Source organism: Hemicordylus capensis, chromosome 2 (assembly GCF_027244095.1).
Source record: "Hemicordylus capensis ecotype Gifberg chromosome 2, rHemCap1.1.pri, whole genome shotgun sequence".
In the NCBI taxonomy this organism is placed as follows: domain Eukaryota; kingdom Metazoa; phylum Chordata; class Lepidosauria; order Squamata; family Cordylidae; genus Hemicordylus; species Hemicordylus capensis.
The window spans coordinates 206,754,573-206,776,071 of record NC_069658.1 but is presented as its reverse complement, the minus strand read 5'-3'; the positions used below and the strand labels follow the sequence as shown (position 1 = coordinate 206,776,071).

At 67.7% G+C, this 21,499-nt stretch overlaps 3 protein-coding genes across 5 annotated transcripts in view; 1 reads left to right on the top strand and 2 right to left on the bottom strand.

Annotated features, from left to right (window-relative positions):
- CPAMD8 (C3 and PZP like alpha-2-macroglobulin domain containing 8) overlaps positions 1–9,505 on the top strand; it is a 52,811-nt gene extending 43,306 nt beyond the window's left edge. For 2 of the 3 annotated variants that reach the window (XM_053291710.1, XM_053291712.1), the window contains 15 exons: positions 265–339; positions 745–910; positions 1,260–1,346; positions 2,526–2,662; positions 3,125–3,280; positions 3,996–4,058; positions 4,198–4,436; positions 5,838–5,925; positions 6,147–6,221; positions 6,606–6,711; positions 6,823–6,933; positions 7,261–7,473; positions 7,573–7,653; positions 8,419–8,585; positions 8,688–9,505. In XM_053291710.1, the coding sequence (XP_053147685.1) occupies positions 265–339; positions 745–910; positions 1,260–1,346; positions 2,526–2,662; positions 3,125–3,280; positions 3,996–4,058; positions 4,198–4,436; positions 5,838–5,925; positions 6,147–6,221; positions 6,606–6,711; positions 6,823–6,933; positions 7,261–7,473; positions 7,573–7,653; positions 8,419–8,582 (1,761 nt within the window). In that variant the 3' untranslated portion in view covers positions 8,583–8,585; positions 8,688–9,505. The remainder of the gene's footprint in view (positions 1–264; positions 340–744; positions 911–1,259; positions 1,347–2,525; positions 2,663–3,124; positions 3,281–3,995; positions 4,059–4,197; positions 4,437–5,837; positions 5,926–6,146; positions 6,222–6,605; positions 6,712–6,822; positions 6,934–7,260; positions 7,474–7,572; positions 7,654–8,418; positions 8,586–8,687) is intronic. The other variant, XM_053291711.1, reaches the window with a different exon arrangement.
- On the bottom strand, positions 9,456–12,593 carry F2RL3 (F2R like thrombin or trypsin receptor 3). Its single transcript, XM_053291742.1, has 2 exons — positions 12,082–12,593; positions 9,456–10,902 (listed from the first exon to the last, which is right to left on the bottom strand). The coding sequence occupies exons 1-2, from the start codon at positions 12,194–12,196 to the stop codon at positions 9,821–9,823; spliced, it is 1,197 nt and encodes a 398-aa protein (XP_053147717.1). The 5' UTR covers positions 12,197–12,593; the 3' UTR covers positions 9,456–9,820.
- Positions 12,594–13,208: 615 nt separating this feature from the next.
- The window catches only part of SIN3B (SIN3 transcription regulator family member B), a 33,631-nt gene continuing 25,340 nt past the window's right edge, over positions 13,209–21,499 (bottom strand). The window contains exons 14-19 of the mRNA XM_053291721.1: positions 20,090–20,259; positions 19,709–19,882; positions 18,369–18,461; positions 18,163–18,257; positions 14,855–15,062; positions 13,209–14,757 (exon numbers count right to left, since the gene is read on the bottom strand). Coding sequence (XP_053147696.1) covers positions 14,527–14,757; positions 14,855–15,062; positions 18,163–18,257; positions 18,369–18,461; positions 19,709–19,882; positions 20,090–20,259 — 971 coding nt within the window. The 3' untranslated portion in view covers positions 13,209–14,526. The remainder of the gene's footprint in view (positions 14,758–14,854; positions 15,063–18,162; positions 18,258–18,368; positions 18,462–19,708; positions 19,883–20,089; positions 20,260–21,499) is intronic.

Genomic DNA, 21,499 nt, shown 5'->3' with positions numbered 1-21,499 from the left:
GGCGGTGAAAAGAGAGAGCGGATGAATCAACGGGGCGAGGAGAGTCCCTTGGCCTCCTTCCTTTCTGACTCTGCTTGCAGAACGAACGAGGCAGGGTTTCTGGCCAAGCTCGGAGCTGCCCTCCTGGTCTCAGGAGGCCGAGAGGAGGGCTGGGCTGGGGAGCGGGGCAGGGTTTGCTTCCCTGGTCTGGGGCCAGAAGTGGCATGGCGCCCGTGCCGCCGCCCCTCCCCTCACGGGCTTGTGTCTCCCTCTGTGGCACTCCAGGGTGGGATTCACGGGAAGACTGCCTTGACTGCGTATGTGGTGGCTTCTCTGCTGGAGACGGGGGTGACCTCCGAGGTAAGGGGCCCAGGTGTGTCCGGAGCTGGTCCGTGCACGCGCTCTCTGTGTGGCCGCCTTGGCTCACAACGAGGGAGGAGGCCTGGCCCACTGGGAAACCCAATGGCACAGTGTTTCCACGGATGATCAAAGCCACGTTCTTGGCTGGTGAAGTCATGGGGGGGGAGCGAATAAACCCCTCTGTTGCCCTCCCCGACAGGGGCCCCTGCTTTCTCTCCTCCTCCTCGTACGCCTGCTAGTTTGGGGAGGCTGGGCCAAGAGCTGGGTCCCTCTGGCCCCACCCCAACACACACACAGAGCTGGCTCCACGCCGGCTGCTTGCCCCCTCGGGGCCCTTCTCCGGCCAGGGAGAGCCCCAAGGGTGTGCCCGGCCGCCTGAGCGAGATCTCCATCCTCCGGATTTAGGAAGAAAAGGGGTCCGTGGCCAGAGCGAAGCACTTCTTGGAGTCCAACATGTACGCGGCCGACGACCCCTACACCACGGTGCTGACCGCCTACGCCCTCACGCTCCTGCACAGCCCCTTGGCCGCCGTGGCCTTGCGGAAGATGAACGGCATGGCCATCACTCAAGGTACAGACACACACACACACCCCGCGCGGGCTGCCCACCAGAGTCCCTCTGGTGCTGACTCTGGGGAGGAGCCCAGCAGCCCCTTGAGGGTGATCCCCGGGCCCTTGCGGGGGGGGGTCCCTCGAGGACCCTTGGAGTGCCGGGGGGGGGCTTCCTGTTAGCATCTTCCACAGTGCCACAGACAGATCCCTGCTCCCATGGAGCTTACAGTCAAAAGTGAGGAAATAGGAGGGAGGAGATAATTTGGGCAGAGGTGGATAGAGCAGCCAGCTCTTGGGTGGGCCTCATCCTGCGAGGGAGCGGGCTGTGCCCTCTGCTTTGGACCCACTGTCCGCCTCTTCCTGTTCAGATGGCTTCTCACACTGGAGCTTGATGGGGACGCTGGCGGTGGGCGAGGGCCCCTTCATGGGCTTCAACGATGGTCTCTCCCAGTCAGGTACCTCCCTCCGACTGGCCCCGCCCTGGGGGTTCTGGGGTGGGGGGCGCAGGGCAGGGGGCAGCCCTTGCGCCCTTGTTCACGTTGACCTGACCTGTTGCTCATTGGGGTGCAGCGGACCAGATGAGCGGCTCCCTGAGCCAAGAGGCCCCTCTTTAAAACTGGCTATGCTCTTCCGTTGAGCGGGGGGAGAGCAACTGGCCGTATCCATCCCCAGCACAGCATCCCTCCAGTGGATGTTGCTGGTGTGTGTCTTACATTTCTTTGTTAGATTGTGAGTCCTTTGGGGACAGGGGGCCATTTTATTTTATTTTATTTTATTTTATTTTATTTATATCTATGTAAACTGCTTTGGGAACTTTTGTGGGCGAGCGATTTATAAACATTCGTAGCAGTAGCAGGAATGAATGATTGTGAGAAGTCTCCATGCCACCCTTCAGTAGGAACACTCTCAGGGGGGCTTAAAGCCAGAAAACCCCCCCTTCTGCTGGGCTCCCTCGGGGCCTCCTGCCCCCCCCCGGCTGGTAGGGGGTGACCTGGGGCGGGAAGGGCCCCCGTTCTCGGGCAGAGTGCCGGGCGGGCTGGTGTGTGCGGAAGGTCCCGGGTGCCGTCTCCAGCAGCAGCAGCAGCAGCAGCAGCGTCTCCCGTCAGCCGTGGCTTGTCCTAACGAGCCAGGGAGCCCCCCCCCCGAAGCGGCAGTTTGGGTGCCTCCTTCCCCCCCCTCGCTGAGAGCCCCACTGCCGGCAGGCTGGCCATTTGTCAGGTAGAGCTGTGCAGTTAACCTGCAGGCAGCATGCGGGGGGGTGGGGGGAGAAGCCGCCCCAGCAGCTGCTGGGAAGCAGAGCCCTCCCTCCTGAAGTCTCCAAAGAGATCTGGCCTGGGGCAGGGCAGGGAGCTTGGAGGGCTGCCTGTCAGTCTGGGGGGCTGGAGAGGAGCTCCAAGGTGGTGGGAGAGGGGCCGGAGGCAGCGGGGGCTTCTTCCCTCCATCCCTCCCCCCCGCCCCCCACTGGAGGTCCGTGGGGCTTCCGCGCTTTAGGGAAGGGGCCCCCGGGGGTGTCTCTGGTTAAGCGGGGCAGTGCAAGCCCTGGTGGAGGGGGCATTGGGGTGGGGGGCCGAGGGGGGGCTGTGGTCTGGGCCAACTCCCCCCCCGCCCCCCCGCCCCCCCGCTCTGCCTTGCAGTGGTGTCTGCGGAAGTGGAGATGACGGCCTACGCCCTGCTGACCTACACCGCGCTGGGGGACGTGGCCTCTGCGCTGCCGGTGGTGAAGTGGCTCTCGCAGCAGAGGAACGCGCTGGGGGGCTTCTCCTCCACCCAGGTGTGTCTCCACGCGAGGAGGAGGAGGAGGAGGAGGAGGAGGAGGAGGAGGAGGAGGAGGAGGAGGGAGGCGAGTTTCCGAACCCCACTCCAGTGGACCCAGGGGAAGCAAGCCGTGAGGGCCCGCCTGGGGCAGGGGAGCCTCCTCCCATGGTGTGTCTTGGGGGGCAGGCCCGACCCCTCCGGAGCCCCAGAGCGGGCTCTGTGTGGGCTAGAGGGGCTTGCTGAGGCCAGACCCATGGGTCACCTCCAGTGGCACCCTAGGATCATGGCCAACTGTTGGGCCAGCCTCTGGGCGGCAGCTTGAGAGGACGGCCACTGGGCAGTCGCTTTCCTCTCTTTTGCTCTCATGTGGCTCCAAGGAACGTGGCTCCAGTGGGGTCCTGCCCTGTGGGGTGGGGGGCTGGGAGTATGGAGTGGGGCAGTTGTGCTCGCTGACCCCTTCCCCGCCTCTGGGCTGCAGGACACCTGCGTGGCCCTCCAGGCGCTGGCTGAATACGCCATCCTGTCCTACGTCGGTGGGGTCAACCTCACCATCTCCTTGGCCTCCACCAACCTGGACTACCAGGAGACCTTTGAGCTGAACAAGGCCAACAAGAAGCTGCTGCAGACGGCGGTGGTAAGAGGGGGCTCCCGCGTTCCTGGGCTCCCGCGTTCTTGGGCTCCCGCGTTCTTGGGCTCCCGCGTTCCTGGGCTCCCGCGTTCCTGGGCTCCCGCGTTCCTGGGCTCCCGCGTTCCTGGGCTCCCGCGTTCCTGGGCTCCCGCGTTCCTGGGCTCCCGCGTTCTTGGGCTCCCGCGTTCCTGGGCTCCCGCGTTCCTGGGCTCCCGCGTTCTTGGGCTCCCGCGTTCCTGGGCTCCCGCGTTCCTGGGCTCCCGCGTTCCTGGGCTCCCACCAGCCCACCCCATGGCCAACTGGCTGACTTCGGGGAGGGGGTGGATATTGGCTGGGGCTGCAATGCTGGGTTCGGCTTAGGCTTAGGGTTGGCTACAAAGAAAGGAACCCAGTTAATTGGGCTGCAGCTTTCTCAATGTGACTTGTGTGCGGGGGGGGCGGGGGGGGCCTGTTTTCAACACATGTTCTTATAAAAGCTGCTGGTGCGGCACTCCGTCTCGGAAGAGGCCTCCCCGCCTGCGCACGAGAGGATGCCTCTTCTGGGGGTGGGGTGAGGCCACTCAAGGTGCCCTTTCCAAGAACAGCATTTCCGGGCTCACCCCCTTTCGAGCGGTTTTTCTCCTTGTAGGCTTACTCTGCGTAGATGTCCCCTTGATCGGCTGAGCGGCTGCTCTCGGCTCTTTCAGAGGTGCCGCAAGTCCTTTCTCCCCCCCCCCCACAGATACCCTCCATTCCCACGGGGCTGTTTGTGAGTGCCAGGGGCGAAGGCTGCTGCCTCCTGCAGGTAAGGCCTGGGCAGACCCCCCCACCCCCCCACCACCGGTTCTCTCTGTTGCCTGCTCCTCGTGGGGAGGGGGGGGCAGCCGCCGATTCTCCTTGCGCAGCAGCCGAGGGCTCAGTGCCGTCCTGCCCCCGCTTGGCAGGTCGACGTCACCTACAACGTCCCCGACCCCGTGGCCAAGCCGGCCTTCCAGCTGCTGGTCAGCCTGCAGGAGCCCGCGCCCAAGAGGCACCGGCGAGCCGCCCGCCCGCCCAAGCCCGCCTCCCCGGATGAGAACCGCTCTGAGATCTCCCTCCGGGACCGGGCACTGGGGGACGACGACGACCCTGCCTCCGACCAGGACCGCCAGGAGTACAAGGTGGTCGTGGAGGCCTGCATGAGGTACCTCTGGCCAAGCGGAGGCCCGCCCCCCCCCGCCATTCCAGCCTTGCAGGGGAATGGGCAGCGGGGGGGGGCAATCACTGGCTCCCTCGGGGACTCTGGACGCACCGCCTCGGGGGCTGGAGCCCCACCTGGGGGTCCTCTCAAGAAGGTCTCTCTCTCAAGGTCATGCCAGCCGCCGTTTGGGCTGGGTCCTCTCCCGCTTCCTGCCTGGCCTGTGCCCAACTCTGCCCTCCGTTGGGTGGCCAGAGAGACGAGGGCGCTCCTGCAGCACTTGGGATCGAAGCGGCCGGGGGGGGGCGGTGAGGGACGGACGACGCCTTAAACTGCCCCGGAGTAAGGAAGCCGAAGGAGCAGCCATCGGGCGAAGTCCTGAGCCCCCGGCTGAGGGGCGGGACGGGCCCCGTCAGCGGTGCCAAAGGAAGCGGGGGGGACAGGCCCACGTTTGGCCTCCCAAAGCAGCAGGTTTGGCCTGTCCATGAGGGCAGACAGGCGTTGGCACTGTGGCTCCGGGCGTGCTTGGCAGGCCCAGGAAATATCTCCCAGCGGTTCCTCTCTCTTGCTATGGACCGACGCTTTCTGGGAAATTCAGAGAGGCTTCAGGTTTGTCCTCCTGCAGCTCCCTGTTTGGGTGCCCCCAGCAGGGCCCAGCTGTGGGAGAGGAGCCCAGGGCGGCCCCTCAGAGTACGGGAGACGATGAAGGCAAGAGGGAGGGGTGGGGCTGGGGCTGGGGGGCCCTCCGTGGCTGGGGCCCCGGGTCCTTTGATAGCCTCACCCCTGGTTCCCAGCCTTAGGCTGTGCTTAGCAACCGGAGGAGGAGGAGGAGGAGGACCCTGGAGAAGGTGCCCAAGTGGGCCGCCCAGAGGACCAGGGGCCTGGAGCCCCTTCCTTGGGAGGCGAGGCTGCAGCATCTGGGGGGCTCTTTAGTTCAGAGAAAGGACGGCTGCAGGGAGACACGGGAGAGGTCTCTCAAATCATGCCTGGAGTGGCGAGAGAGAAATCCTCCTCCCTCTCCCATCACACGAGGACCAGGGGTCACCCCCGGAAACTGAAGGTTGGGGCATTTAGGACCCACAAGCGGCATGTAATCAACCTATGGAATTCTCTGCCACGGGACGTGGTGGTGGCCACCAGCCTGGACGGCTTGAAGAGGGGTTTGGAGAACTCCAGGGAGGCGAGCGAGGCCTCTCAAGGGCTCCTGGTCTGCTGGCTCTAGGCCACCTCCAGCCTCCGGGGCAGCAGGCCTCCGAGTCCCAGTTGCAGGGGGGCAGCAGCAGCAGCAGCAGGAGAGGGGGCAGGCCCCTCTCCCCCCTTGCCTGTGGGCTGCTCGGAGCCTCTGGGACCTGACCCGAGTCCTGTGTGTCGCCCTCCCCCCCCCCCACCGCTCATCATTCGGGGAAGGTGGCTGCATTCCGGCTCCTCCAACATGGCCGTCCTCGAGGTGCCCCTCTTCTCGGGCTTCCAGGCAGATGTGGAGAGTCTGGAGCAGGTAAGAGCCGCCAGGACGCCACCGCCGGGGCCCAGAGACCGTGCCTGGATTCTGGGGGGCTGGGGGGGGGGCGAGGTTTGCAGGGGAGGGGGAGGGGTGTGGCGCTGGTTTTCGGCTCCGGAGTGATTTCCTGCCTTGCTAAGAAAACAACTTGCACATTTTGGGCGGGGACACCCCCGGGGGTGGGGGGGGTGCTGATTCCCTCTTTGTTTCCTCTGCAGCTTCTCGTGAACAAGCAGATCGGTCTGAAGAGGTACGAGGTGGACGGGCAGAAGGTGCTCTTCTATTTTGACGAGGTGAGTCCGCGAACCGCCTGCCTCACCTTAGGGGATGGAGCCCCCCCACTCCCTCCCTTCCCAGAGGAGCTCCTGGTCGGCCCCAGCCGCCTCCCCCCAAGCAAAGGCTCCGTGTGGGAGGCTTCTTCCGGGGGGGGGGGCTTAGCATACATCTGCTGCAGTGCATCTGCCCCGGGGGGGGGTGTCTTGGGGGAGACTTGCCGGGTGGGGGGGGGCGGGACCAGAGAACCCAGGCAGCCCACTTGCGGGGGCCCAATCCTGACACCCCTTCGCCCATGCTGGGGAAGGCTAAGAAGGTCGCCCAGGGCTCTGGCTGGGGGGCCCTCGGGGCAGGCCTGGGGGGGGGTCCCCCTGCCGAGCTCAGCCAGCTGCTTGTGCCTGCAGATCCCGAGCCAGTGCCTGACCTGCGTCACCTTTGTGGCCTTCCGGGAGTACGTGGTGGGCAAGACGGCCCCCGTGCCCATCAAGGTTTATGACTACTACGAGCCTGGTGAGCACCCGGCCCCCCCCGCCCCCCGCTAGCCCTGGGGGGTGCCCCCTCCCCTCCCCTCCCCCTGCCCCCCGGCCAGCCCCACGGCCTCTTGCCCTTCCTCCCCGGCAGCTTTGGAAGCCACCCGCTTCTACAACGTGAGCGAGGACAGCCCCCTGGCCCGGGAGCTCTGCGACGGCCCCTCCTGCAACGAGGTGGAGAGCTCGGCCAGCCACTGGGTTGGTGAGTTGGAGGGGCTGGGCTGGGAAGGGGGGCCCCACCCCACCCCCACCTCCCTCCCTCTGGGCTTGGCCGTGGGGTCTCTGGGTGGCTTCCCCGGAGGGAGCCGCCAGTCAGCTGAGGGTCAGGGCAGGATCGCCTGGGGATGAGGAGGGGGCCGGGGGGGGCACAGGGCGTTGGCACATTGGCCCTTCCTGGAGCAGGGCTCAGGAAGGGCGCCCGAGCGGGCCTGGGGCCCTGCGAAGCCCCCCCCCGAGATGGAGCCCCGGCGGGGGTTTCTGCGGCGGCGGCTGCTGCTGCTGCCCTGGCCCCTCTCGGCTGCCCCCGCAGGCTTCGTCCCCAGCGGGCCCTGCCACGGCCTCCTGGGCTGCCAGGGGGGCGGCTACTTCGAGCAGTGCCGGTGCTCGCGGGACTGCGGCTACGACGGGGAGCCGGTCTGTGCCTCCGACGGGCTCGTCTACCCCAACCACTGCCAGATGGAGGTGGCCGCCTGCAGGAACCACACCCGCCTCCAGCAGCTGCCCCGGGCCCAGTGCCCGGTGGGTAAGTCCCCCCCCCGCTGAGAGGGGCGCGCAGGGCTGGCCCCCGCTGGGAGCCCCGCTCTGGCCACAGCCCTGCGGCTTCCTTCCTTCCTCCCTGCAGCCCAGAACGCCCTGGGAGGAAGAGAGCCGCCTGGCCTCCACGCCCGGGAGCCCCCTGGCAGGGGACAGCAGGTGCCAACGGGTAAGGCTCCCCGCTGTGGGACCCAGGAGGCCCCAGTGGCTTAGCCAGATGCTCCGGGGGAGGCTCCTAGGCGGGGCGGGGCGGCCACCGCTCTGCCCTGCTCCTTGCCCCCTGCAGCAGCAGCAGCAGCAGCAGCAGGTACTCTGCTTCAGAAGCTGGAGGCTCCATCTAGCCTCCCCGAAGAAGAGCCACGGAGAGGCCCCACCCCGCGGAAGGGTCTGGTCCGCTTTTGAAAGCCGTCTCCGCAAGTGATGGCCAGAGGTCAATGGCGCTCCTGCCGGGCCTTCCTGCCAGCCCGTGTCGTGGCACACCTGGGGGGGGACACCCGCTCTCCCCCCCCCGCCCCACTTCCTCCACACTGTGCCTCCTTCGGCTAACTGCTGGCTCATTCCCCTCCCTCACCCTTGGTGAAGTCGGTCATTTTCCACACGAGGAAGCCCCCCCAAGGGGCCCGCCTTGCCTTGGCAGAGCAGGGGGCTGTCCTGGTGCCCTGCTCCCCCCCCCACCCTGGGGTTTCTTTTGCCTGGGGGTGGCCGGAGGGTGGCAAGCGCTCTGCCAAGGGCTGACCCGGCTGGATGCTGGGCAGGGCCTCAGTGGCCGGGGGGAGGAGTGGCCGCTGCCACTCGGGGGGGGGGGGCTGCAGCCCATGTGGGGCGTCTGTTCAGCACTGGGGCAGGCGGAAGGGCCCCGCCTGGCCTCTGCTGCCCCCTGGGGCTTGCCCTGCCCCGCCTGCGACTCACCCGCCCTCTTCTCCCCCTGCCCCAGATGTGGGCCCCACCCTCCCTCTGGACTTCTCCTACTACTCCTACGAGTACGAGGCCGACCCCTTCGGCTCGGAGAGCGACGCTTTTGAGCTGACGACGGCCAGCAGCCCCACAGCACAGGGGGGCAACCGGCTCCAGGGGGCGGAGGTGACCACTGGGGAGTGAATGGTGAGTGGAGGGCGGGGGGCATCGCAGGCTCTGGGGCCCCGGGCGTGGGGTGCCTGGTGCCAGCTGACGGCCCCTCCCTCTTGCCTCCCCCTCTTCCTCCAGGTGCCGCCCCCTCCGACCTGAGAGAGGCAGCCCTTCCTGCGGGGGGGGGGTCCGGGGAGTCTGGCTTGGCGCCCTCCTCCTTCGGCCAGACGGAAGCAGCCCACGGCAGGAGGCCCCTCGGCCCTCCCTGCTCCTGGGGAGCCCCCCCCTTGGCGGCCCCCGGCCCCTCCCCCAGCCGTGCCCCCAGCCGGAGCCCCGCCTCTCTCCCTAGGGCTGCACAGAGCCCACCACTCCGGGAGGGGCCGGGAGGGAGAGCTCCACCCCCCCCCCCACTGCCTCCAGAGGCTGGCTCCCTCCTCCTCCTCCTCCCCTTGCAGGGAATATCGCCCATGCCCCGAGGGGGGGGCTGCTGCCTGCCTCCCTCCTCCCTGGGCGGACACGAGAGCCCCTTAGGCAAGAAGGGGGGGCTGCAAAGCAGCAGGAGGCCCCCCCCAGCCCCCCCCCACTCCGAGCTCTGCTGGTATTTATTTGGAAGCCACACTCTGGATCTCCCCAGACAAGGGGGGCCAGGTACCGGCTGCCCCCAGCCGCCCCCTCCCTGGGCCCACGAGGGCAGCCGCCTTCTCCGCTTGTGGCTCTGCTCGGCCTCCCGGGGTCACCGGTCTCCCTGACGGCGGGAGGGGAGCCGCTCTCTGGGGTCGCTGCCCGCTGGCCCCCCCCCCGTCCAGACTCCGAGCCGGGCCGGGCTGGGCAAGACCTGCTTCCCTGGGCCGGCCGGCTCCTTCGTGCACATTCGCGTCCAGGAAGTGGGACGGGGGGGAGGGCGAGTTTGATTTAGATGCTGATAAATATTTTATTAAAAATGGATTTCTAAACGACGTCTGCCTCCTTGCGCTTCTTCCCAGGAGTTGCGAGCTGGTTCCAGGGGGCAAGAGAGGCCCGCCGGGCAGTCCGGAGCATGTGAGCCGCAAGGCCGGCAAGCCGAGAGAGCGGGGGGGGTGAGCCCGGAGAGCCTCTCTGGGGCTGCAGGCCGCCCGGGGCCACCCAAGCAAGGGCCCAGCACAGCCCCGGAAAGGGTGGGGCCCCCAGCTTCCCCCTGCTGCCCCTCCTCCACCTTGTGCCAAGCGCCCACGCTGGGCCAAGCGCCCGTTTGGGGCGGGAGGAGAGAGATGGGGCTGCCCCCCACCCCCACCTCACACGAGGGACTCTGAGCGGCAGCTCCTGGCGGGGGGCAGCGTCTCCTTGGAGGTCTTGAGGGAGACGGCCGAGCCCTTGCCCGGGCCAAAGAGCCTCCCCCTCACCTTCTCCCGGAAGTCTGCCGAGACGTAGTAGTAGACGAAGGGGTCCAGGCAGCTGTTGGCGGCGCTGAGGGCCAGGCTGCCCATGTAGGCCAGGTAGAGGGAGGCCCGCCGGCCGGAGCAGGGCTGGCCGTAGTGGAGCAGCAGCAGGACGTTGCTGGGCGCAAAGAAGGCCACGGCCGAGAGCAGCACCAGGGCGGTCAGCTTGACGGCCGTGGCGTACCTCTTGCCGCTGCCCAGCAGGACCCGCAGGGTGGCCCCGCAGCTGAGCAGCATGACCAGCAGCGGGAGCAGGAAGCCGCAGCTGGCCAGGGCGGCAAAGTAGGGGCGGTAGTGCCGGGCGTCCTCCTCCTGGGGCAGGGCGTCGTGGCACAGGACCTGCCGGCTCCCCTCCAGCGGGAAGGACTGCCGCAGCAGGGTCAGGGGCAGCGTGGCCAGGGCGGCCGCCAGCCAGGCGCCCGCGCAGGTGCCCGCAGCGAAGGCGGGGCTGCGGCAGGAGCGGGCGAAGAAGGGGTGGGCCACGGCCAGGTAGCGGTCCACACTGATGCAGGCCAGCAGCAGGAGGGAGCAGTACATGTTCCCATAGAAGGCGGCGGTGGTGAGGCGGCAGGCGGCCTCCCCAAAGGGCCAGTGGTTGCCCAGGAAGTAGTAGGAGATCTTCAGGGGGAGGAGGAGGCCGAGCAGCAGGTCGGCGGCGGCCAGGTTGATCAGGAAGACGGTGGAGGGCAGCTTCTCCACCCGCGTGGCCAGCACCCAGAGAGCCAGCGCGTTGGCCGGCAGCCCCACGAGGAAGACGAGGGTGTAGAAGGAGGGCAGGAGCAGGACGGTGAGCTGGCTGCCGAGCTGAGCCCGGGAGGCTTCCGGGAGGCGCAGGAAGGTGGTGTTGCCGTCGCTCACCCTCCGGGCCGGGATGGCGCGAGGGCAGAGGCCGTTCTGCGGCGGGGGCTGGGAGTCCTCGGTCTCGTTGGCGGAGTAGTCTGGCAACACAAGGCGTGGTGGGGTTAGCGGTGGTCAGGCGGGTCCCCCCCCCAGCCTGCCCCCAGGTGGGGAAAGAGGCAGGAAGGCTCAGGGCCGTGGTGGCGGCCTAAGACCCGGAGGAGGAGGAGGAGGGCCTTGCCCGTTGGGCCGGGGAAGAAGAGCTTGGCCACGGAAGCCTGCCCCCTGGCTCGGCCAGTCAGACAGGACCTGAGCTTGCCTCCCCCCCCCCCCCCGAGGTGGCCTTCCTTCTGGGAGCCGGGGCTTGATGCCGGCAGTGGGCAGGCCGTGGAGCCAGCGTTGGGAAGGGCAGGGGCCAGGGAGGGGCAGAGGTGCCCCGGCAGCATCTCGGGACAGGGCCGCGAAAGGCCCTTTTCTGCCTCCTCGAGGCCTGCGCAAGTGGCACCAGCAGCCGCCTCCAAGGGGGGGGGCCCTTCGGCATGAGCGGGGGGGGGGATTCAAAGCAGAAGGACCCATCCAGAGGGCTGGGCGGGAAGCCACCGGCTGGGGAGGGGGAGAGAGCTTTTGCCCCGCGAGGAACCAGGCAGGCAGGCAGGCAGGCGCGTGAGGGAAGCGGTTCTCTTTACTGGTGGCCTCATGGAAGCCGTGTGGCTGCTGAATGAGGACTCGGGCTTACACGCCGCTGGTCCGACCTGCAGAGCTGGTGTCGGCTGCTCTTCCTTGAGGGTCTTCCGGAGCTGCAGCCCTTTGGAGGCCGAGGACTGGCCTGCCTCCCCCAGGAGTCTTCAGTGGAAGGGGCGGTTGGTCCCGCACTGGCAGAGCGCGGCGAGGGGCCGCTGAGGGCGACTCTCTGGCAGGCAAGGACTGCGCCCAGCCGGAGTCCTGGCCCAGGACAGGCTCGACGGCCACTCTGGGATGGGAAGCCGACGGTCCGCTGAAGGGGACTCCTTCCCCCCCCCCAGGGGAGCCCCCTCTCCCCACCAAGACAGGAGGGGCCTCGGCAAGCCCCCCCCTTCTCAGGCCCCCTCTCGCAGCTGGGCTGGCCAGCCCTTGCTTTGCCCACAGGGCCTCTAACCTGCGCGGCCCGTGTCCCCCTCCAGCTCGCTCTGCCTGGAGGAGCCGAGACGCCGCCGGGCGCTTCTCCCTGCCGGCCGGCCGGGCCCAGAACTGCATTCATGGAACCCCCCCTGAACGGCGGCGGGGGGGGGGCGAGCACTCACCATCATAGTCCCAAGCCGCCAGAGCCCCCCGGCAGGAGCAGAGGAGGAGAAGCAGCAGCAGCCGCCGCCGCCGCCCCCAGAGGCTCTCGCCACCAGCCAGACGCAGCTGCTCCATCACAGGCAGGCAGCCGCAGCGGCTCCGCCAGCCTTACAAGGAGCAGACGCAGCAGCCTCCCGCTTCCTGCCTCCCCTCCCTCCTTAACGCCAGGAAACACCAAGGCCGCCCCCCCGCCCGCCCAGGGCAGAGGAAGTGTGTGCCTCGGTGACAATCTGCTCCGTCTGCGGGCAGAGAGCGGAAAAGGAGCCCCGACCCCGAGGGCGGGAGAGCAGACGCGGCGGCGGCGGCAGCAGCAGCAGCAGCATCCCCCTGGCCCTACCTGCAGCCTCCCAGGCAGCCCAGCGCGGCCCTCCCCAGGGGCCCTTGGCGGGGGCGGCGAGCCAGGGCAGGAGGCGCTTGTCAGCCTTTGGGCAGCTCCAAGGACCTCCGTCCGGGAAGGGGCGCGCCGGGCCACCCGCCCCCTTTATTTGACGCACGAGGACCGAGGAAGCGCCCCCCCCCCCGCGCCGGAGCCGCAGACAGACAAGGCCCGGCGGCTCAGCAGCCCCTGCCAGAGAAGACTGTGAGGACGGAGCCGGGAGCGCAGCAGCGCCAACGTCGGAGGAGCGCTCCGCGCGCAACGGGCCCCTTCAGGCAGCAGCAGCAGCATCTGCGACAAGCTGGCCGAGCCAGCGGCTCCCCGGCAAGACCAGCGCCCCCCCCCCGCCGCACACACCCCCCCCCCACCCCCGCTGCTGAGCCGTCCAGGCAGCCGCGTCCCGGCTTCGGCGGGGCTGGCCACGGAGGAGTCCCCTCTGGCTGAACCGAGGGTGGCGGCGGCGGCGGCGTCCCCGGCTGCCCCCTGCAGGGCGAGCAGCCTCCTCCCACCCCGCTGGCCCTCTCTGGGGGGGAGCTGCTTGCCCCGCTGGCTCCAAGGCAGGCGGGAGTCAGGCGGGCGAGGGGGGTCGCTCCGGGGCAGGGGACGGTGGTCGCACCCCCGAGGCGGCCCAGCAACCGCCGCCCCCCCAGCAGGCGTCTCTTCCCCCCACCCCCCGTTGGCCCCTTGAGGGAAAGGAAAGGGGGGAGCGGCTGCATCTTAAAATTAATACTTTATTTTACTTGATTGCAAATAAATATTTTTGAAAAACTACATTCAAAGAGTTGGCAAAGCAAATACAAGCCGGGAGAGAGAGAGGAGAGGCGGCCCGTTTCCCTTCGGCAAAGCGGCTCTTCTGGCCACGGACTGGCTTCTCGTAGCCCTGGCTAATTGGGGGGCGGGCGGGTGGGGGCAGGCTCGCCGTCTCTCACTTGATTATAAATTAAGAGGCTTATAAAATAAACTTGGGGGTTGGGGAGTCAAGGTGGCCCGAAGTACACTTTCAAGGGGGGGGGGAGAGGACGGGCGGGGGGGGGTCTCAGACGTCACGCTGTCCCCAAATCAAACACACACGTTAAGCCACAAACTACCACTTAAGTCATTGTCTGTTACTGGGATTTGGCACAGGCGGTTGTCTCTCGGCGGGCGGGGGGGGGGGCGCTGCCGGGCCCAGGGCTGAGCAGCAGCAGCACCAGCAGGGCCGTCCCTGGGCCACGCCAGGCGGGGGGGGGGGCCTGCTGGCCTCTCAGGGGGGCTTCTCTCCCAAGCCAGAGGGGCTGTGCAGGTATAGCAAAGAAGGGCAGACGCCCCAGCCCCCTCCCCTCGCCCCCCCCCCGGCCGCCCCAGAGACCATTGCAGGCAAGGAAGGGGTCGGGGATCACAGTCCTGGCCTGGAGCACAGAGGGGAGGAGAGAAAGAGCGATGGTGCCCACCAGACAGACACGGAAACCCCCTCGGCGGCGGCTGCACTTGCAGGGAAAAGAGATCTGTGGGGCCCAGCTGCCGCTCTTGGCCCGGCCCCCAAGCCCCCAAGCAGCCCGCCTGGGGTGATCTCTGCTTCCAGCCACACGCCCATTTGAAGGGGAGCAAGGAAGGCCTCCCGCTTGCTCGTCCATGGTCCATGCCCACCGGGCAGTCGTGGGGAGTTCCAAGGGCCCACAGGCTCAAGTGGGGCGTGTCAGGGTTTGTCTCTGTCCAGACCAAGGCCAGGCCGCTGCCCCCCCTGCTCCGAGAGCAAGACCGCGGCCAGCGCCTGCAGCCTCCGTGCCCCCGGCTGCCCCTCCCGCGGTCCAGACGTCCTCTCGGCCTCCAGCTGCAGAGCGCCAGTTCAGAGCAGCGGCAGCGGCCGTGCTGGGTGCCCCCGGCCTGCTGCAGAGGCGGTCCTCTCTCGGGCGGCCCCCCCCGGCCACACCCGGGAGGGATGCCCCCGTCGCCCCCAGGGGAGACGCGGGTTGGCGAGATGCCGGCGGCGGGCAGGGCTGCCTGCCCAGAGTGCGCAGGGTGGGCTGGAGCAGAAGGGGCCGGCCGGCCGTCAGGGCGAGGCGGGCCGGTGGGGGTACTGCACGTGGTAGCGGTTGACCGGCACCCCGTGGACGCTGACCGTCTGGCAGGTGGTCTTGCAGGGCACCAGCTCCTCCTCCTCCTCCCCCATCAGCCAGTCCTGCACCAGCTCGGCGGCCTCCCCGCTGACGTGCCTGGCCAGCCACCGCCGGTGCCACTCCTCAAAGTGCTGGTGGTGCCGCAGCAGGACCCCCGGCTGCGCCTGCAAGAGAAGAAGGCAAGCGGGGGAAGAGGGGGGCAGCGGGGGGGGGAAGAGGGCGGCCGCCCCGCCGGCCCCGCCCCGCCCAGCCGAGACTCACCTGCTGGGCCCGGCCCAGGGCTCCCCGCCGGTACATGTAGTCCTCGGCATTCATGACGAAGAGCATCTTGTGGGTGTTCAGCTTGAACTTGCAGTCCACGTTGCAGGCACTCTCCACCCCGACCAGCTGCTTCCAGGAGCTCTTGGCCTGCTGCTTGCGCAGCGCCTGGATCTGCTGGCACTGCCAGCGCCGGAATTCCTTCAGGTTCCTGAGCAGGAGCAGGAGTGAGCGGGCCGGCGGGCGGGCGGCTCGGGGCTGCAGCCACGGCCTTCCCCGCTGGGGCCCTCTGGCACGGCACCAGGGGTCCCGGCAGGGCAGCCGGAGGAGCACACCGGCCCCCCGCCAGCCCCCCCGCCCCGGGATCCACCCTCCGCCTGGTGGGGGCCAAACAAGCACAAGACCCGCCGCTGTTGCCAACACTCCCGAGCAGCCCTGTCCGGACGGTGCCTTCCCAACAGGAGGACTCGTGGGGGTGGATGGCTCCTCTGTCAAGCGGACGGCTCAGACGAGGCCGGGGGCTGCCGCTCCAGCTCCGGAAACGGCCAGAGCAGCCCTTGCTGAGAGCAGCGCCGGGCCTGGAAGGGGACGAGGAGGACGGCAGGCGGAGGAGCAGCCCGGCAGGTCAGCGGAAGCCGTCCGTGGGATGGCCCAGCAGATGGGCCCGAGAGCCAAGTGGCGCTCAAGAAATCCAGGGCTTCGTGCGCGCCACGCAGGGACGCTGGGGGGGGGGCAGAGGGAGGAGCTCCTCACTTAAACTGGGGCAGTGTGTGTGTGTGTGTGGGGGGGGGGAGAAACGCATCTGCCCGCCTGGAGGTGTGGGGGGCTGCCCTCCCGGGAGACCCAGAGGGGGCCTTCAGGAGCAGCGCTCACAGGTTGGTTTGCTGTCTGCGCGGTTCCTTTGAGATCCCGCTCAGGTTGCACCAGCAAGGTCCCCCTCCGCACGCACACAGACACACCGCCTGGACGCTCCTGCCCACAGAGGGACACAGCAGAGAGGGAGAAGCTGGTCTCCAGGGAGCGGCTTGTGGGCTTGGCCAGGCTGGGCGATCCCGGCGGGGGGGGGGGGTACCCTGAGAAGCAACTGTGACCGCTGGGGGAGCCGGAGGAGGAAGTCAGGAGGGAGAGAGGCGAGACCAGGCAGCCCAGGAAGGCCCAGGAGGCCCCTCCAGCTGCTGCTGCCGCCGCCACGAGGCCCGGAGGGGCGAACCCGTGTCTGCAGCCCTGGCCGGCCGAAGGAGAGGAAGCGCACGCCCAGCTGTGCGCGCTTCAGCCCACCTTTTGCGAGACGCAGGCTTAAGAGTCGGCCCTTGGGTCTCCCCCCCGTTCCCCGCGTTGGTTAGAGGACCTTTACGGGGCTGCAGCTCAGTGCTGGAGCGTCTGCTATCAGCCAGAAGGCCCCGGGGGGGGGGGTCATCCCCTGCCACGGCCGGGGAGAGACTCATGGGGAACCCCGGAGCGCTCTTGCCAGTCAGAGCAGAGGATCCTGAGCTGCCTAAACCAAAGGTCTGACCCGGGAGGAAGCAGCGAGTCTCTCGGACCCAGTCTGAACTGCCATTCTTCAGAGGAGGAGAGCTGGTCTTGTGGCGGCGAGCAGGAATTGCCCCCTGTGCTATGCAGGGTCTGCCCTGGTTGGCATTTCGATGGGAGGCTACCTGTGTGGGCATCGTAAGATGTGAGGCCACTCTGGGAAGAGCACCTGCCCGCTTGCTTGCCTGCGGATGGTTCCCAGTCCCCTCCCTGGCAGCAGCAGCAGCAGCAGCATCTCCAAGATAGTGGGGCTGAGAGAGACTCCTGCCTGCAACCTGGGAGAAGCCGCTGCTGCCAGTCTGTGAGGACAGTACTGGGCGAGACGGACCAAGGGCCTGACTCAGTCGATGGCAGCTTCCCCGTGGAAGATGCAGAGGGATTTATGGGCTGGAGCGGTAAAGAGGAACACGATTGGAGAGGATCGGAGGGGAGGAAGGGAAGGGGAGGATCGGAGGGGAGGAAGTTTTATCGAGGTGCAGAGAAAGAAGTCTGGTATCACACGAAACTCTGTTTCGGACGGCTTTGACTGGAATAAGGTTGGGGTCATGTTCTTGCTGCAGGATTAGACTAAAACGGAGGCCAGCCTTGGAATGCCGGGTCCTCAGAGCAAAGCCCAGCAGCAAAGCCTGGGGAGGGGGCTCAATGTACCCCAAGGATCAGGGGGGACTGCTACACACACACACACACACACACCCCGATACGGAGCCTAGCCAGATACCACGCGTGAGGGAGCAAGGGCGAGCTAGGAGCCGCCCGCCAAAGCGCCTGCCCAGCGATCTCTCGGTGCAGAAGAGGAGCCACTGGGGACGCCGGGGTGGGCCGTCCCGGATGCCTCGGGAGAAATCCCCGTCCTGCTGGGGACTCAATTGCTCCCGCTTTTTTATCTTTTTAACGTTTAAAGCTGCTGCCGCTGCTGTGGCGGAGGAGCGGGATGGCGGGGAGGGCTCCCCCGCCTCCGTTTGGCAGCATGAGGGGCTGCTGCTCTCCGGCTGGGGGGACGGAGGTGCTGGACTGAACTCCAAGCAAAGCCCTCCCCAGTCAGCGAGGGGGTGAGTGAGGGGTGTCTGTCGGAGAGGAGAAGGCGGCCAAAGATGGCCTCATTGGGAGGAAGGCAGCCTTTGGCCGCCGCCGCCGCCGCCGCCTCCTCTCCGACTGACCCTCCGTCCTTCCCTCGGCTTGGCCACCCACTGACCGACCGGCGAGGGCTGGGCTGGCTTCCAGTTCCCCTCCCAGCGGGCCCTTCCCTGCCCCAGCCCAAGAGCAGCTCACGAGGGCAATTGTGACCCCAAATATCCCCCACTGAACCGAAAAGGACACGTCAGCCCCGGCCTTGGTCCTGGAGCCATTCCCAGAGGACTGCCTGGAGCCATTTCCCTCACGCTGCCAATGCCTCAGCAGCACAGGAGCCCGAGAATGGAGGGGGCCAAGGATCCGGCCCACCTGCCGATGCTGATCCAGGGACAGAGACGGCGGCAGCCGCCACCACCGCCTCCTCCCGAGGAGCCAGACCACCACCGGCCCGGCCCGCTTTGGATTTCAGTGGGTCGGGCTGGGGGCCAGAAGGTGCCTCTTCCAGGCAAGGCCAGGAGGTCTCTCCCCACCCTTCTTCCAAGGAGCTCGGCGGGAGGCGTGCGGGGCTTCTCCTCCCGCCCCCCACAGCCACCCCCCGAGAGGGAGTGCCTGGCTCCAGGATCGCCCCCCCCCCCTCGCCGCCAGCACCCTCTTCTCGGCTCCTGCCAAGGGAGCTCCCCCCCCAGCCCCGCCCGGCCGCAGCAGCTCACCTCTGGAGGAAGACGGGTTTCAGGAGGAAGCCTTCGCTCTGGCTGCTGGGGGTCCCTTCCAGGCCCACGTACTGCTCCACGTAGTTAGCCAAGTGCTGGAGAGGGGGCGGGGGGGGAGGGAGCGGTCAAGCCTCCCCCAGGCAGGCAGAGGGGCCCCGAGAGACAAGCCTCTGCCTCCCCCCCCCCCCCGTGGGCGGGAGGCTCACCTGGACCTCGGTGGGGTCCTCCGTCTGGGTCTCCTCCGTGTCCAGCAGCTCAATGGTCATGACCACTTGCTCCTTCCGCTGCAGGAACATCACCTGGGGGGAGAGGAGGGCAGCGCTCAGGCCAGGCGGGCCAGTGCCGGACCCAGGCCCCGCCCCGCCCCCAGACGCCCGGGCAGACGGCTCCCTGCCAGCCTCAGGACGCCTTGCCCTCGGCAGATGGCCCAGAGGGCTTGCTGAGCAGGGCTCACCGGGGGGGGGGGGGCGGCACGCCGGGCTTGCTCCCCCGCAAGGCAGGGGCACCAGGACACCCCCAGTGCTGGAATGGGAGCAGGAGAGGGAAACCGGCCGAGAGCCTCCGGAGGAAAGTCAGCCGACGACCCTGCCCGGGTAGCGGCCGCTTCCCAAAACGAGGGGGCGGGAAGGAGCGGCCACAACGTATCCGTGGGCGGGCCAGACGCCCTCCCTGCGCTGCGGGGGAAGAGACCTTCCCAGCTGCGAGACCACCGGGTGGGAGGCCCTCCTCACGACGGGACGTGTCACGGAGGGAGAGAGAATTCGGCCTGCGCCCCTTCGGGAAGGGCAGCGTGCCCAAAGGCAGTTCCGTCGTTTCCTTTCCTGCCACCCCGGAGATCCAGGAGGAGATGTTGGGTGGCTCCCTCTCAGAAGAGCCCCTGATAGGGGATGGGCACCCTCGAGGGGAGACCCTGCTTCCCAGCTGGGGGGCTATCAGTGGCCCGCCCCAGTGCAGCACCCATTGGCTGGCGCTCTGAACAGCCCGCCTGGTTACTGCCTGCCCTTGGCTGCCACCCACCACCAGGGCTCACCGGAGCCACTGAGGGGCACCAGACCCCAGGCAGGCCCTGGCTTTCAATGGGCCCGATGCCATCTGGCCTCCAGGTTGGGGACGCAGCCAGCAGATGGGCCCTGCGGGGTGGAGCCTTCAGGACGCGGGGACCGCCCAGGCTGTCCCAAAGTGGATTGCATGGGCCTGCCAAGGACCCAAGGAAGCAGGCAGGCCGCCCTCTCGTTCCTCCCTCGCTCGGCCTCAAGGGGCCGCCGGCGAGCCTTTCCCCCTCGCCCGGAGGGCGTCTGTCCGTGAAGGTCCTGCAGCCCCTCAGGGCCCGTCCCGCACACAGGGCCGCGCCCTCGGCCAACGCCCCACTGGGGGGAAGCTGCAGGGCGCTGCTTGGGCACCCGCCTGCCCCTTCCGCAGACACCTGCCCAGTCGGCGGATGGTTTTGTCTCCGGGGGGAAGGAAAAGGAAGCGGCTCCCTTTCCGCCGCAAGTCCAAGGGAGGGAAGCAGCAGCAGAGGAGGAGGTGAGGAGGAGCAGCTCGGCACCTTGAAGCAGTTCTCGTCCGCCATGCAGCGCTCGGCCTTCCACTGGTAGCTGGTCTCCTGGGCCGCCCGCACGCACTGGGAGGACAGGCTGCCCCCGGCCGCTCCCTGCTTCTGCGCTCCGAGGTACAGCTCCACGACCTTCAGGCAGACGTCGTCGCTCACCAAGTGGTGCAGCTGCCAGGGGAGAGGCAAGCAGCCGGCGTGAGCAGGACCCCGGGGCGGCCTCTGGGGCACTCCGCGGATGGCACCACATGCAAGGAGCGCGCCCAGAGAGGTGCCCCCACCCCACCGCCGTCGCCAGGAGCTGGACATGGAGGCTCCGCCCAGACCCGCAGGGTGAGCGCCCGGCCCCACCCGGCCCGGCGCCTGGGCTGCCGTTACCTGCCGGACAATGTTCTGCACCAGCTTGTCCATGGTGAAGCCGATGTAGGCGTGGATGGTGAACATTTCCCGCAGGGTGTCCTCGTACTGGGTGGGGTCGATGTTGCCGTCCAGCAGGTTCCTCACCAAGTCTAGGAACGCCGGGTAATATTCCTCCAGCTCCACTTCACCTGGGTGGGACGGACACACACACACACACACACACACACACACACACACACACACACGCTTGCTGCAGGGAACCAGGGAACGGCCAGGCTGTGCCCCCCCCCCAAGCAAGGCACCTCCGCAGGAAAGGGAGGAACTCTGCCCTGGGCCCAGCGGGGGGGGGGGGAGGCTTCTGCAACAGCCCCCACAAGAGGCTGCAGAGCCAGGGGGCCAGGACAGCTCCCTGGAGGAGAAGACGCAGGAGGGCCCGGCCTCGTGCATGGGGATGCCCGCCTGCCCCCAGACCACCGGACTCTCTATCCAGCACCCTCCCCCCGCCACCGCACGCAGCAGTTGTTCAGTTCCACGCAACTAGGGGAAGCAAGCGAGCCCCTCCCGCGTTTGCATGACGCAGCCCCTTCTTTGCCAGACTGCAAGATCAAGTGGCAGAGCCCGGACTGGGGGCGGCAGCCGCCTCTGGGAGCCACTCAGCTTCTAGGTTTTCTCGCCGCTCCACCAACGGCAGAACCGCCTGCCAGGGACGGCTTGGCCCAGAGCCCTCCACGGCAACCTACTCCTGGGATTCCCAACCTTTGGCATTCCAGATGTTGCTGGACTACAACTCCCATCATCCCCAGCCTCTGGCCACTGTGGCTGGGGATGATGGGAGTTGCAATCCCGCAACATCTGGGGCCCCAACTTGAGAACCGGAGTGGAGGCTTTCCAAGCTGTTGAGCTCCCATCCAGATGCCAGGGGCCGGTGCCCCGGCTGCCCTCGCCTGCTCCCCTCCGGCTCTTCCTGGGCTCTGCTGCTCTCGCTCCCTGGCTGCCAGCGAGGGGCCAGAGAGGCCAGGTGGTGTGTGTGTGTATATATATACACACACGGTATACACATACACACACACACACATATATATACACACCAGGTATATATATATATATACACACACACATATACATTTATATTTATATTTAGCGCGGCAAACCAAGCAGCTGGGGAGGGGCTGCATCCATCCTGCTCCTGACCACCTGCACCACCAGCAGACAGCAGGGCGGGAGGCTGCGGACCACAGCCCGCCCCAGGGCCATGGGTGAGCCCCCTATGGAGCTGCCAAACACACTGCCGAAAGAGCCTCAGTGCACCAGGTATATTGCTTGGGGTGGCATCTCAGTCACAGCCCCCCACCCACAACCCCCATAAGAACAGTCCTGCTGGATCAGGCCCAGGAAGGCCCATCCAGGCCAGCATCCTCATTCACACAG